General features: G+C 59.6%; 3 protein-coding genes across 3 annotated transcripts; 1 reads left to right on the forward strand and 2 right to left on the reverse strand.

The window, feature by feature from the left end:
* Positions 1 to 244: 244 nt before the first annotated feature.
* Positions 245 to 3,069, forward strand: LOC100338537 (2-acylglycerol O-acyltransferase 3-like). Its single transcript, XM_070063910.1, has 6 exons — positions 245 to 281; positions 363 to 364; positions 667 to 871; positions 1,188 to 1,248; positions 1,783 to 1,985; positions 2,071 to 3,069. The coding sequence occupies exons 1-6, from the start codon at positions 245 to 247 to the stop codon at positions 2,223 to 2,225; spliced, it is 663 nt and encodes a 220-aa protein (XP_069920011.1). The 3' UTR covers positions 2,226 to 3,069.
* A 6,231-nt stretch (positions 3,070 to 9,300) lies between these two features.
* On the reverse strand, positions 9,301 to 10,844 carry LOC138847000 (2-acylglycerol O-acyltransferase 3-like). Its single transcript, XM_070064473.1, has 2 exons — positions 10,474 to 10,844; positions 9,301 to 10,388 (listed from the first exon to the last, which is right to left on the reverse strand). The coding sequence occupies exons 1-2, from the start codon at positions 10,823 to 10,825 to the stop codon at positions 10,234 to 10,236; spliced, it is 507 nt and encodes a 168-aa protein (XP_069920574.1). The 5' UTR covers positions 10,826 to 10,844; the 3' UTR covers positions 9,301 to 10,233.
* A 373-nt stretch (positions 10,845 to 11,217) lies between these two features.
* On the reverse strand, positions 11,218 to 12,658 carry LOC138846891 (2-acylglycerol O-acyltransferase 3-like). The gene is made up of 5 exons (XM_070063911.1): positions 12,550 to 12,658; positions 12,225 to 12,332; positions 12,073 to 12,143; positions 11,632 to 11,836; positions 11,218 to 11,396 (listed from the first exon to the last, which is right to left on the reverse strand). The coding sequence occupies exons 1-5, from the start codon at positions 12,656 to 12,658 to the stop codon at positions 11,218 to 11,220; spliced, it is 672 nt and encodes a 223-aa protein (XP_069920012.1).

The raw sequence follows: 12,658 nt of genomic DNA on the forward strand, positions 1-12,658 counted from the left end.
CTGCCTGGTTAGAGGGCATTGGAGGGAGGATCGCATTGTGGGAGGCTTGGACACCTGGGGACTGGACAGGCCATTTGCCCCTGCAAGGGGATCCCTGCAGGTGGAGGACGAGAGGTGTGGCTGCATAACTGGGGTTCCTGAGAAATTCATTTTTCTTCTTCAGTGTTCTCCCGTTCCTTTTGCTGTGGTTCTTCTCCTCTTCCTCCTCTTCACACGGCTCTGGCCTCTGTCTGTTCTCTACTTGATGTGGATCTACCTGGACCGGAACACTCCCAGCCAAGGTGAGCTCTGGGCAGGGCTCCAGGTGGGGAGAGATGGAGAGGGTACATTAGGGACTCTGCCAACCCCATCACTGCCCGCAGAGGTAAGACAGATTGTGTTGACAAAAAGATGGAGGATTTGGAAACATCAAAGGGATTACTTTCATTTCAAGGTGAGGGGTCACCTCCCCAGAGAAGCCTCCTCCCCCTTCCCCACCCCACTCCCTTGCACCTGCTCCCCCTTCCCTGTCCTGCAGCCTGAGACCCACTGCCTAGGCTCACAGAGGGGCAGGTGTGGAGAGGTGCACCTGACCCCATCCCAGGGCCTTGACCTCTGAAGTCTGCAGGGGCAGAGGCAGCACCTGCAGCTGCTGTCTCCCCTCTCGGCCTCCCTCCTCTCCTGCAGCTGGTGAAGACAGCAGAGCTGCCCCCCAGCCAGAACTACGTGCTGGGATCCCACCCCCACGGGGTCATGAGCACTGGAGCCTTCTGTAACTTCACCACCGACTGCAATGACTTCTCACAGCGCTTCCCAGGGCTGCAGCCCTGGCTAGCCACACTGGCCGGCCTCTTCTACCTTCCAGTCTTCCGAGACTACATCATGGCTAGTGGTGAGCCACAGGCTAAAGGGCAGGAGACAGCCCCTGGCCAGGGCGTTCTGCACTAGGACTCCACACCTGTCCTGAGCACTGGCAATGCTCTCCTTTAGCACTGGGTGGGCTGGGGTTGGAAAATGAGATGTGGGGCTCCCCTTCCCTTGCTAATGGGTGAGGTGAGGGACTCGGGAGAGCCACTGATGGAGTCGTGACTGCTACCCACTGCACATGACACAGGACTGCGTCCCGTGAGCCGGCACAGCCTGGACTTTGTGCTGTTTTAGCCACAGTGGGGCAAGACAGTGGTCATTGTCACTGTACACGGCCCCAGGGTGGCACTGCCTCGCACTCAAAAAACACAAAGGCTTCGTGTGCCTGGCGCTGAGACACGGGTGAGTGGGCATGTAGGAGCGGAGGCTGGGCTGGGTCCCGGGTCAGACCTCAGAATACCTGCAGCTGACATAGCGCTCTCAGGAGCCGACAGCACACCCTGCACCAGGACGCACCTGTCGGCCCTGATGCCACCTTGTCAGACCTGGCTGTGCCCACTTCTCCTCAGTGAGCAGCCTCAGATTGACACCAGCAAGGACGTTGGGCCCAGAGCCCTGGGTTCTCCTTGTGACCCTGTCTCAGAGACAAAGCCATGTTCTTCACCTTGACCTTGACCTGTAACAGGGCTGTCGCCTGCCTTGCCACCAGGCTGCAGCTGTAAACACTGAGTGAGAACAGGAATATGCCAAGCCCACCACACAGCCATTGGTCAAGACAGCTGAGGCTTCCTTCCAGAACTTTCCGGGAAGACATAAGAGCTTCCAGACCATGGGAAGTGGCCTCAGGAGACAGGGGAGGGACTTTTTGCCCCCAGAGTGCCAGTGTGTCCGTCTAGGACACTCAGCAGCGTCCTCTCTCTTTCTCGCCCCTCCCAGGGCCTCCCTGGTGCCTGTGTACTCCTTTGGGGTGAACGACACCTTCAAAGGTATGAATTTCTCCAAAGGCTCCTGGCAGTACCTGTGCCAGGTCACCTGCAAGAGGGTCACCAGCATAGCTCCCTGCATCTTCTGGGGCCGTGGTCTCTTCTTGCACAACTCCTGTGGTCTGCTGCCCCTGCCCATGCCCATCACCACCGTGGGTGAGTGCCCATCTGCAGGGAGGAGGCTGCCGTGGGTGGCACGGCCAGCGGCAGCTCTGGCTCACCCGTGTCTCCCTCCCTGCAGTGGGCGGCCCCATCCCCGTGCCCCAGTGCAGCAGCCCCAGCCAGGAGCAAGTTGACCACTACCACAGGCTCTACATGGACGCCCTGGAGCGGCTGTTTGAGGAGCACAAGGAGAGCTGCGGGGTCCCTGCCTCCACCCACCTCACTTTCTTGTAGGCTTGGTTCAGCCTCCCTGCTGAACCCCTGAGCCCCGTGCACTTCGACCCCCAGCTCCTGCCTTGCCCCGCCCCTGCTATAAAAATCCATTCTGCCAGTGAGCAGGGCAGGTACAAGCCACCCAGCCTTATTCTCTCCCCCTCCACCCAACCTGTCTGATAAGTCCTTGGCTGGCCTTTGGATGCAAAACCCTGAGCCCAGCCTTTGCGGATCCGTGCTCAGGACGGACTGTGGCGCTGGGACAGGAGTAAGGAGCTGCTGTGGCCAGGCGGGTGCGCCCACACCGTGCTGCAAGGAGCCTCGTGGGCGCCTGCCTGAAACTCGGCCGCACCCCTGCGCCCGTGGGGCCTCTCCAGGTTTGGGAGAAGGAGCTCTTGAAGCAGTGCCTGAACCCGCCAAGCTGCTGGCTGTGCTGCGCGCCACGAAGTGCTGGGCCACCGCGGTTCCCAGGCCGCCTGCGCCCCCTGCTGCCCTTCCATGCCCATCCACTACACCTGTGAGCCCCAGACTGGCCCTTCAGCTCAAGCAGTGTCCCAGGAGACAGGCGGGGTCCCTGTCGCGCGCCGGCCAGGCAGGTCCCCGAGGTGGTCCTCAAGCCTCGCTCTCCCGAGTGGTCCTTTGGCTACTGCCCCAGTGCTGAACTCTGGCCCTGCCTCTCCTGGCTGCAGGAAGGGGCCGCTGTGGTCCCTGCAGCGGCTGCGGTGACCTCTGTGCAGAGATGCGGGCGTGCAGGGGCTGTAGGCAGCTGTGTGAGGAGCCCGGGGCGCTCTACCGCCTCCCTGTGGACAGGCATCTCCTCCTCACCTAGCCTGGTCGGAGTCTGGCCCCAATGGGAACCTTCCATGCTGGGTCTGGTGTGGGGGTGGGTGCAGAGGGCCTGGAGGTGAGAGGGCAAATTAAAAGGTGGAAAGAGACAGGATGAGTCTGTGTGTGTGGTGCGTGCAGGCTCCCCGTGGAGCCTTGAAATTCTCAGACCATGGCAAAGAGGTCAACACACAGGGTCCGAGCATCAGCTGGCTGTGCTGTTCTTAGCTGACGGGGAAGACATGGGGACCTGGGGTCTGCCAGAGGAGAAGGCGGACAAGGGGCAGGTGGCCGTGCGGGTGGCCTGGACACCCAGGCAAAAGGACAGGGGTAGGACCACAGGAGACGCCACTGCCCGGTGGTCTCTGCAGGCAGGGGTTGTGGGGGGAGCTGGGTGCAATCACCAGGCTCCCAGGGGAATTCACTTGTCTTTCTCACCGTCCCCCAGGCTCTTGTTCCTTCTTTCTTCTCTTCCTCTCCTCTTCACACGGCGCTGGTCTCTGTCTCTTCCCTACCTGATGTGGCTCTGCCTGGACAGAGCTCCAGGTGGGGAGAGGTGGGGAGGGTGCCTCAGGGACTCTGCCAGCCGCATCTCTGCCCGCAAGGGGAAGGTGGTGGGAGTGGACAAGGAACTGAGTGATGTGGAAACACCAAAGGGATTACTTTCCTATCAAGGTGAGGGGTCACCTCCCCAGATACGCCTCCTCCCCCTTCCCCACCCCACTCCCCTGCACCTGCTCTCCCTTCCCTGTCCTGCTGCCTGAGACCCACTGCCTAGGCTCACAGAGGGGCAGGGGTGGAGAGGTGCACCTGACCCCATCCCAGGGCCTTGACCTCTGAAGTCAGCAGGGGCAGAGGGAGCACCTGCAGCTGCTGCCTCCCCTCTCTGCCTCCCTCCTCTCCTGCAGCTGGTGAAGACGGCAGAGCTGTCCCCCAGCCAGAACTACGTGCTGGGGGCCCACCCCCACGGGGCCATGGGCACCAGGGCCTTCTGTAATTTTGCAGCACCTCCCAGGATTGCCCTGTGCTTCAGCCATGGCTGGCCTGGCTGGCCGGCTTCTATGTCCCCATGTTCTGGGAGTGCATCATGCCTGGGGGCGAGCCGTCCCTGAATGGGAGGAAGCAGCCCCTGCAGAAGCTGTTTCTCACCACAGCAGGACCCTCTCCCTGCCTCCAGACTGAGGGACCTGCCCGGAGCCCTGACTGTGCCGTGCGGTGGGCTCAGGCTGGGAGCTGGAGGGTTTGGGGCTCCCCCTCCCTGGGCTAAAGGTTGAGGTGGGGGAATAGGGATGCCCAGAAGGGGCAGCGACTGCTCCCACCTACCTGGCCTCAGGACTGCGCCCCGTGAGCCGTCACAGCCTGGACTTTCTCCTGGACTTTCCCCAGCTATGGCAGATGGTGGTCATCCTGATATGGGCGCCCATGGGGCCCTGTCTGTGGCACCAGGGCAGCTCTGCTTGGATCACAAAGGTGTCAGTCGCGGGTGGGTGGGTTTGCAGGTCCTGATGCTGGGCTGGCGTCCACTCAGCCCCCTGACCTCCCAGTTCCTGTAGGTGGCACTGCAGGTCCCCAGAGCTGAGCAACTGGACAGTACTGTCAGCTCTGGTGCCTTCTGTGATACACAGTGTTTCAGGCTCCCAGGCTCTGTGCCACCGCTCTGAGCAAGACCCGGTCACTCTGGAAAGAACAGGGCCCTAGGGCTTCCTTTCTCACCGTGTATGAGGCAAAGCCTTGGACTTGACCTTGACCTGCACACAGGGCTGACACCTACCTGTCTTGCCACCAGGCTGCAGCTGCAAAGACTGAGAACATGAATACACCAAGCCCACTACACAGCCATTGGTCAAGACAGCTGAGGCTTCCTTCCAGAAAGTTCTCTGCACAGTCATGTGGGAAGTGGCCTCAGGCATCAGCTATTTGTGATGAGAAGGAGGTTTATTCAGCTCACGGTGTTGGAGATTCAAGGTCATGGTGCTGTAACAGCTCAAGTTCTGGTCAGGACCTCTGGAGTGTGGTAGGTGGCCATTACAGCAGAGAGGGAGAAGAAACTGGGCCCTGCAATTCCTTTCTTTTTCTTTTTCTTTTCTTTTTTCTTTCTTTCTTTCTTTTCTTTTCTTTTTTTTTTTTTTTTTTGACAGGCAGAGTGGACAGTGAGAGAGAGAGAGAGACAGAGAGAAAGGTCTTTTTTTTTTTTTTTTTTTTTTTTTTTGCCATTGGTTCGCCCTCCAATGGCCACCGCGGCCGGCGCGCTGCAGCCGGCGCACCGCGCTAATCCGATGGCAGGAGCCAGGTGCTTCTCCTGGACTCCCATGTGGGTGCAGGGCCCAAGGACTTGGGCCATCCTCCACTGCATTCCCTGGCCACAGCAGAGAGCTGGCCTGGAAGAGGGGAAACCGGGACAGAATCCGGTGCCCCGACTGGGACTAGAACCCCAACATTCCTTTCTAAGGTGACTCCAGCACCTCCCACCAGGCCGCAGGTCTTCAAGGCACACACACCTCCCTGGGGACCGAGTTCCCGACACACAGATGTTGAAAGGGACAGAGACCACGTGGAAACCGCAGCAGAGCCTGTGTGTGGTCAGGGCATCCCCCGGCACCTGCCTGTCCTACTCAATCCCTGGCACCTTGTCTGCGCCTGGGACTTACACAGAAAGAACATGTGGCCGTATCATGGGAATGCCACTTGGTCGTCCACTGTCCAACAAAATCTCTTCTCGGGAGATCTTCCCCTCGTCCCTGGGCCAGCGTCCAGGCGGCCCTCTGGCTTGTCGGGGCCATTCCCGGGCGATGAGCTCCACGGCCACGCCAGCGGCAGCCTGGGGTCGCTTCCTCTGCTTAGAGTCCATGCTCCACCCTCGGTCCAAGGCTGGGACTTTGCCCTTCACGGCAAGGGAGGCTGCAGGATGCTCCAGGGCCTAGGAGTGGAGCTGTGGAGGGGGAGAGCAGAGAAGAGGATGTTTTTAATTTGGGGCGCACAGAGAGAACCTGGCAGACAGCGGCCGCGGGAGCGCCTACCCTCCGGTTCACTCCAAACGCCCACAAGGGCTTCAGGCAGCCAGGCCTAGGGGAGGACCTGGTGTCTCTGTCCAGGATTCTGTGTGGGTGGCAGGAATCCAACCATGGGAGCCATCCCCCTGCCTCCCAGAACCGTCATTAGCAAGGAGCTGGGTGAGGAGCTGCATGGGTGGGGGTGGAGCCAAAGGAGGGGCGGGGCCTCTCTGTGGGCTGGGGGGAGGGTGGAAGGGCCTCAACCTGCATTCCAAGCCCAAGGAGCCCTGGGTGAGGGGTGGGGGTGGGGAGGGCTCAGCAGGAGGGAGGACAGGACCACAGAAGTCAAGAGGCCCAGCTGGGACAGAGAAGCCAGGATGACCCCGCTGAGGACGGGAGCTGACCTGAGCCCAAGCCAGGCCCACGTGGGAGCTGCCTGGGGTTTGGGAAGCCAGCAGGGCCAGTTGATCCAGAAAGTGGGGACATCACGTCTGAATGGCCAGAGCAGGACACCCGGAGGGAGCAAGCTTCCTGGTTGAAGGATCCGATTGGGGGCAGAGGCCAAGGCAGGAAGCACAAGGGTGCTGGAGGTCAAGGCCGGGCCCTGCTTCTGGGAGAGACTCATCCCTGAGTGTGTGCCGCAATGTGGGCTGCTCAAGACAGGGCAGAGGACTTCCTGGGGGCCAGTGAGAGGAGAGACAGACAGACAGACAGAGGTGGACACGGAGGGGGAGGCCACACAGAGGCGCCGGGGTTCCTTTAGGAGAGGCCCAGCCTCACACCCACCGTGAGAAGGATACTGGGGTTATATATATTTTGTATTTTTTAAAAGGTTTATCCATTCACTTGAAAGGCAGAGTTACAGAGAGGAAGAGCCAGAGGCAGAGAGAGAGAGAGAGAGAGGTCTTCCATCCACTGGTTCACTCCCACGATGGCCACAACGGCCAGAGCTGCGTCAATCTGAAGCCAGGAGCCTCCTCCAGACCTCCCATGTGGGTGCAGGGGCTCCAGCACTCGGGCCATCCTCCACTGCTTTCCCAGGTGCATTAGCAGGATCTGATGGGAAATGGAGCAGCTGGGACTCAAACGGCGCCCATGTGGGACGCTGGCATTGCTGCAGCTTAACAACTCTGGGCCCAGATTTTTAAAGAATCCTTACTTTAGAGAGACATACAGAACTATTTACCGATGCAACGAGAGAAAAATCTGCAACTGACTGTAAGGTGGTTGGGGAGGTGGGAGGTAGCTACAAGGCGACCAGGACAGCATTGATGGCAGTGGATCATCGCCGACGCCACAGAGGGCGTACCGGGGCTGCCCTGTTCTGATGCCTCTGTTTCTAAACAGATGACTCATTTTAGATGACAAAAAAAAATACATACTGTGCATAACATGGTGTTTTTGAAATCCATGTTCTCTCCAATTGTGTGTCAAATATATGCCCAACCAATTTTTAAAGATTATTTACTTATTTGAGAGACACAGACAGCGAGACACACCTGTCTCCCATCTGCTATTTTCTTCCTAAAATGCCCGCGACATCCAGGACTGGCTCAAGGCTGGGAATTCAGGCCAGGAACTCCAGGTGGTTGCTAGGAACCCAACTACTGGGGCCGGTGCTGTGGCATAGCCGGTAAAGCCGCCGCCTGCAGTGCCAGCATCGTGCATGGGCGCTGCTTCGAGTCCTGGCTGTTCTACTTCCAATCCAGCTCTGCTGAGACCTGGGAAAGCAGCAGAAGATGCCCAAGTCCTTGGGCCCCTGCACCTGCATGGGAGACCTGGAAGAAGCTCCTGGCTCCTGGCTTCTGATTGGCCCAATTATGGCCATTGTGGCCAACTGGGGAGTGAACCAGCGGATGGAAGTCCTCTCGCTCTCTCTCTTTCTCTCTCTCTGCCTCTCCTTCTCTCTCTGTGTAACTCTGACTTTCAAATACATAAATAAGTCTTAAAAAAATAGAAAAAAGGGAAGCCAGCTACCGGAGTCACCACGGCTGCCTTCCTGTGGAATCCATCAGACCCCTGGCAAACCACATCGATATTGTCTGAGTAAACCAGCAAGGGGAGAACACGACAGCCGCGGTGGCCTCTGTGTCCTGGAGACGTGAACCTGCGGGCTGGGGGATGGGATGTGACATTCCAGCTGTGTCACACCGCTCCTCTGTGGCTGGCTTTGGGTTGTGTTAGGAGCCTGGGTTTCCTGTATCCAATTGGACGCCCTTGGGGACGTGGTCAGCCAGGTGTCACTGTCCCTGTCACCCCGTGAGCAGGACTCATTTCCCCTAAAGTCCCGCAGAGCCTGCACACCAATGGCTTTCTGTCCACGGTTGATGCATGAGGGGTGGAGACGTGATGTACAGTCATGCTGACTGGACGACAGGTGCAGCCACCTACAGATAAGGGAGCTGTGGCTCCGGGACTCAGCAGGCAGGGGATGGCAGCCGGGACATCGCTCTTCTGCCAGGCTCTGCAGCTCCCTTTCCCGCGGGGCTCAGGGGAGGCTCTCGGCTCTCACTGGCTGCGGGCCAGTCACCTAACCCTGTGGTCTTTGGTCTCCTCCTTAGCTGCTAGGACACGGGCTGGGAAGATGGCGAGGCCTGCAGAGCCCGAACCGGGGAGGCAGGGGAGGGGAGAAGGCTCAGTTCAAAGTGTGCAGGGACAAGTCCAGGTCCCCTGCGTGCCCCTGCAGAGACCTTCAGATGGACAGGGTGAAGGTTCAGGGGTCACAGGGAGAGCGGGGTGGGGCGGGGGGAGGGTAGTGTGGAGGATCGCCAGGGACCCACGGCACCCCTGGCCCAGGGAGCGCTGAGCACACACTGGGCTCTCCCAGAATAAAGCCCCAGCGGGCACAGGCCACTCGCGCTGCAGGCAGAGCCACCAAGGACGTCCCAGCCGCGGAGCGCTGACCCTCGCTCTGTGGTTCCAGTTGCAGTCAGTCCCCAGGGCCTGTCCCCCACTGACTGCTGAGGGCTGAGAGGGCAGGGGTCCTGGGTTTGCGGGCAGAGACCCCGACTGTGGCCCTCACCACCCGCGGGGTCTCCCCCAAGTCACAGAGCCTCCCAGAATCGGCTTCCCTGCCTGTGATGACCCAAGTGTGCCTCCTGCCATGCGGCGAGGACCAGGCCACATGCCTGATTGGTTGATGGAACAGGAAGTGGGTGAACTGTGAACCAATCAAATAATTTCCAGATGCAAAAGCTGAGGGGTCTGGTGAAAGGAGCGGGTTACAGTCTGATCGCCTCTCCCTTTTTGTGTAAGGTTCATTTATTTATTTTAAAGGCACAGTTACAGAGAGGGAGGGAGAGAGAGAGAAAGAGAGAGACTGAGAGAGGGAGGGGGGGTGAGAAAGAGAGAGAGAGAGTTCTTCCATCTTCTTCCATCTGCTGGTTCACTCCCCAAATGGCTGCAATGGTCAGAGCTGAGCCAATCTGAGGCAGGAGCCAGGAGCTTCTTCTGGGTCTCCCACAGGGCTGCAGGGGCCCAAGGACTTAGCATCTTCTACCGCGGGAGGGTCCTGGGCTGACCTCAGCAGCCATCACCACTCGGTCACGTCCACAGCACTTGACAGCCAGGAAGGGGCTCTATCCATCCCTGAGCCGCTCTGACCAGGGGGACTGCAGGTGCGGGTTCTCAGCTGTGGGTGGGGCAGGCAGCCCCGCAGGTGTCGAGAGCCTGGGCCGCCTATATGGGAGACCAAGCTTATGCCGGAGCAAGCCCCAGCCACTGAGGGTGTTTAGGAAGTGAACCAAGAGGCAGCAGATTCACATCAGCATCAGCATCAGCATCATCATCATCTCTCTCTCTCTCTCTCTCTTTCTGTTTCACATCTCTCTCTGTCTCTCCCCCCTTCAAATAAATAAACTAATATTACAAAGATGCACAATTCCCACACAGTGCCTGGGTTCAATACACACCTCTGGCACCTGACGCTCATAACTGCCAGCTCTGAGCTAAGCAGCAGCCTTGCTTCACAGGGGGAGCAGGGGCCCAGGAGGGGGAGACGTCTCCCAGGTCCCGGGGCACAGTCAGCTCTCCTGGCAGGAGAATGCAGGGTGCTGAGACCCACCCCAGGCGGCCCCTCTGCAGCAGACAGGACGGGGTGGCAGTGCCTGGCCGCACTCCCTCCAGAACCAGCCTTTATTGGAGGGGAGGTCAAGGCGGGAGCTGGGGTCGCAGTGCACAGGGCTCAGGAGCTGAGTTGGGAGGCTGAGCCAGGCCTAGAAGAAGGTGAGGCGGGTGGAGGCAGGGACCCCGCAGCTCTCCTTGTGCTCCTCAAACAGCCGCTCCAGGGCGTCCATGTAGAGCCTGTGGTAGTGGTCAACTTGCTCCTGGCTGGGGCTGCTGCACTGGGGCACGGGGATGGGGCCGCCCACTGCAGGGGAGGGAGACACGGGTGAGCCAGAGCTGCCGCTGGCTGTGCCACCCACGGCAGCCTCCTCCCTGTAATGGGCACTCACCCACGGTAGTGATGGGCATGGCCAGGGGCAGCAGACCCCAGGAGTTGGGTGAGAAGAGACCACGGCCCCAGCAGATGTAGAAGGGCAAACCAACGATCTTATGGTAGAGTGACTGGCACTGGTGCTGCCAGGAGCCTTCGATAAAAGCCTTAGTTTTAAAGATGTCATTCTCCCCAAAGGAGTACACAGGCACCAGGGAGGCCCTGGGAGGGGCAGAAGAGAGAAGACACTGGTCAGGTTCCGGTCTGACCTCCCCCAAAGGGTACCTTGGGGACGGCTTGTCTCTCCTGTTGCCTCCTGAGGTCACTTCCCAAGGTGTTTGGAGACACATGATCATGGCTGCACAGAACATTCTGGAAGGAAGCCTCAGCTGTCCTGACCAATGACTGCAGTGGGCTCGCATACTCATGTTCTCACTCAGTGTTTACAGCTGCAGCCTGGTGGCAAGGCAGGGATCCGCACTGTGTAGTGGTCAAGGTCAAGTCCAAGGCTTTGTCTCCAAGATAAGGTTACAAGGAGAACCCAGGGTGTCTGGAACCTGGAGCCCTGCTGTTTTCAGTCTGAACCTGCCCTGTTTAGAGCGGTTAGGAGCCTGGGACAGGGCACAGCACAGAGAAGGCACGCAGGCTGGAAGGAACCTCTAGGTGCAAGAGGCGAAACCCTGGGGACCCACAGACTCACCTGCAGGGGCTGGGACGCCTGGGCAGGGCAAGGCCAGCCCGGCCTTGGCACCTGCACGCCCACTCACCCATGCCTCAGTGCCAGGCGCACGAAGCCTTTGCGATCATGGAGCTTGACTAAGTGCCGTCCTGGGGCCGTGGATAAGAGTTCCTTGCCTCCTCCAATCATGATGACCATTGCCTGGCCCCGCTGAGGCAGAGACAGCACAAAGTCCAGGCTCTGGCGGCTCACGGGACGCAGTCCTGGGTCATGAGCAGTGGGGAGCAGTCACCACTCCCTCTTTGGCTCCCGATTCCCACACCCCAGCCGTTAGCAGGGGAAGAGGGAGCCCCACATCTTGTGCTTTCCGAGCTCTGGATCCCCATCTCAGTCCCTGCTGAGCCTGGCGATGCTGAGGGCAAGTCTGGTCCTGATGGGGGCAAGAGCTCCTGGGGCAGATGAGGGCCAGACCTGCTTCCTCCCCTTCACTTGGCTCACCACTCAGCATAATGTAGTCCCGGAAGATTGGGATGTAGAAGACCCTGGTCAGTGTGGCTATCCAGGGCTGCAGCCCCGGGAAGAGCTGGGAGAAGTCATTGCACTCAGTGAGGAAATTACTGAAGGTTCCGGTGCACATGACCCCGTGGGGGTGGGCCCCCAGCACATAGTTCTGGCTGGGGGGCAGCTCTGCCGTCTTCACCAGCTGCAGGAGAGGAGGGAGGCAGAGAGGCAAGGCAGCAGCTGCAGGTGCTGCCTCTGCCCCTGCTGACTTCAGAGGTCAAGGCCCTGGGATGGGACAGGTGCACCTCTCCACCCCTGCCCCTCTGTGAGCCTAGGCAGTGGGTCTCAGGCTGCTGGACAGGGAAGCGGGAGCAGGTGCAGGGGAGTGGGGTGGGGAAGGGGGAGGAGGCAACTCCGGGGAAGGTGGTGACCCCTCACCTTGATAGGAAAGTAATCTCGTTGGTGTTTCCAAATCCTCCAGTGCCTTGTCCACTCCCACCGCCTTCCACCTGCGGACACAGATTTGGGTGGCAGAGTCCCAGAAGCACCCTCCCCATATCCCCCCACTTGGAGCCCAGCCCAGAGCTCACCTTGGCTGGGTGTGTCCCTGTCCAGGTAGATCCACAGCATGTAAAGAACAGACAGAGACCAGAGCCGTGTGAAGAGGAGGAAGAGCAGAAGAAAGACGGAGAAAGGGACTGCGGAAAGGTGAGAAAGAAAAATGAATTCCCCTGGGAAGTCAAGTTCTTAGCCAGCTCCAGCCCTCCTCCACCTGCATGGAACAGTGGGCAGGGACATCTGCCCTGGTCCTGTCCCCATCCTTTGACCCACATGTCCCGGCCAACAGCCCAGCTGTTCCAGCCAGTCCCTCTCCACCAAGCAGCCCCAGCACCTCCGCCTCCCCCTTATTCTCACCTAGGACCACAAAAGCAAGCACATAGTGCATGGCGCCCAGGGCTTCCAGCCACTGCTTCTGCAGGGTCTTCACAGGGCGAGGTGGCATGGAGGATGTGGAGTCAGCCAT

The sequence above is a fragment of the Oryctolagus cuniculus genome, chromosome 19 (genome assembly GCF_964237555.1).
Source record: "Oryctolagus cuniculus chromosome 19, mOryCun1.1, whole genome shotgun sequence".
Classification (NCBI taxonomy): domain Eukaryota; kingdom Metazoa; phylum Chordata; class Mammalia; order Lagomorpha; family Leporidae; genus Oryctolagus; species Oryctolagus cuniculus.

What these genes read in the sequence shown, in the direction of transcription:
- LOC100338537 (XM_070063910.1), top strand. Translation starts at nt 245, where the DNA reads ATGTGGATCTACCTGGACCGGAACACTCCCAGCCAAG. An exon ending in TGCCTGGCGCTGAGACACGG is followed by an intron (nt 1,249 to 1,782) that starts GTGAGTGGGCAT and finishes CGCCCCTCCCAG; the next exon opens with GGCCTCCCTGGTGCCTGTGT. An exon ending in CATGCCCATCACCACCGTGG is followed by an intron (nt 1,986 to 2,070) that starts GTGAGTGCCCAT and finishes CCCTCCCTGCAG; the next exon opens with TGGGCGGCCCCATCCCCGTG.
- LOC138847000 (XM_070064473.1), bottom strand. Translation starts at nt 10,825, where the DNA reads ATGTTCTGTGCAGCCATGATCATGTGTCTCCAAACACCTTGGGAAGTG. An exon ending in CATGCCCATCACTACCGTGG is followed by an intron (nt 10,389 to 10,473) that starts GTGAGTGCCCAT and finishes CCTCCCCTGCAG; the next exon opens with TGGGCGGCCCCATCCCCGTG.
- LOC138846891 (XM_070063911.1), bottom strand. Translation starts at nt 12,658, where the DNA reads ATGGCTGACTCCACATCCTCCATGCCACCTCGCCCTGTGAAGACCCTG. An exon ending in GAGATTACTTTCCTATCAAG is followed by an intron (nt 11,837 to 12,072) that starts GTGAGGGGTCAC and finishes CCTCTCCTGCAG; the next exon opens with CTGGTGAAGACGGCAGAGCT. An exon ending in GGACTACATTATGCTGAGTG is followed by an intron (nt 11,397 to 11,631) that starts GTGAGCCAAGTG and finishes CTCATGACCCAG; the next exon opens with GACTGCGTCCCGTGAGCCGC.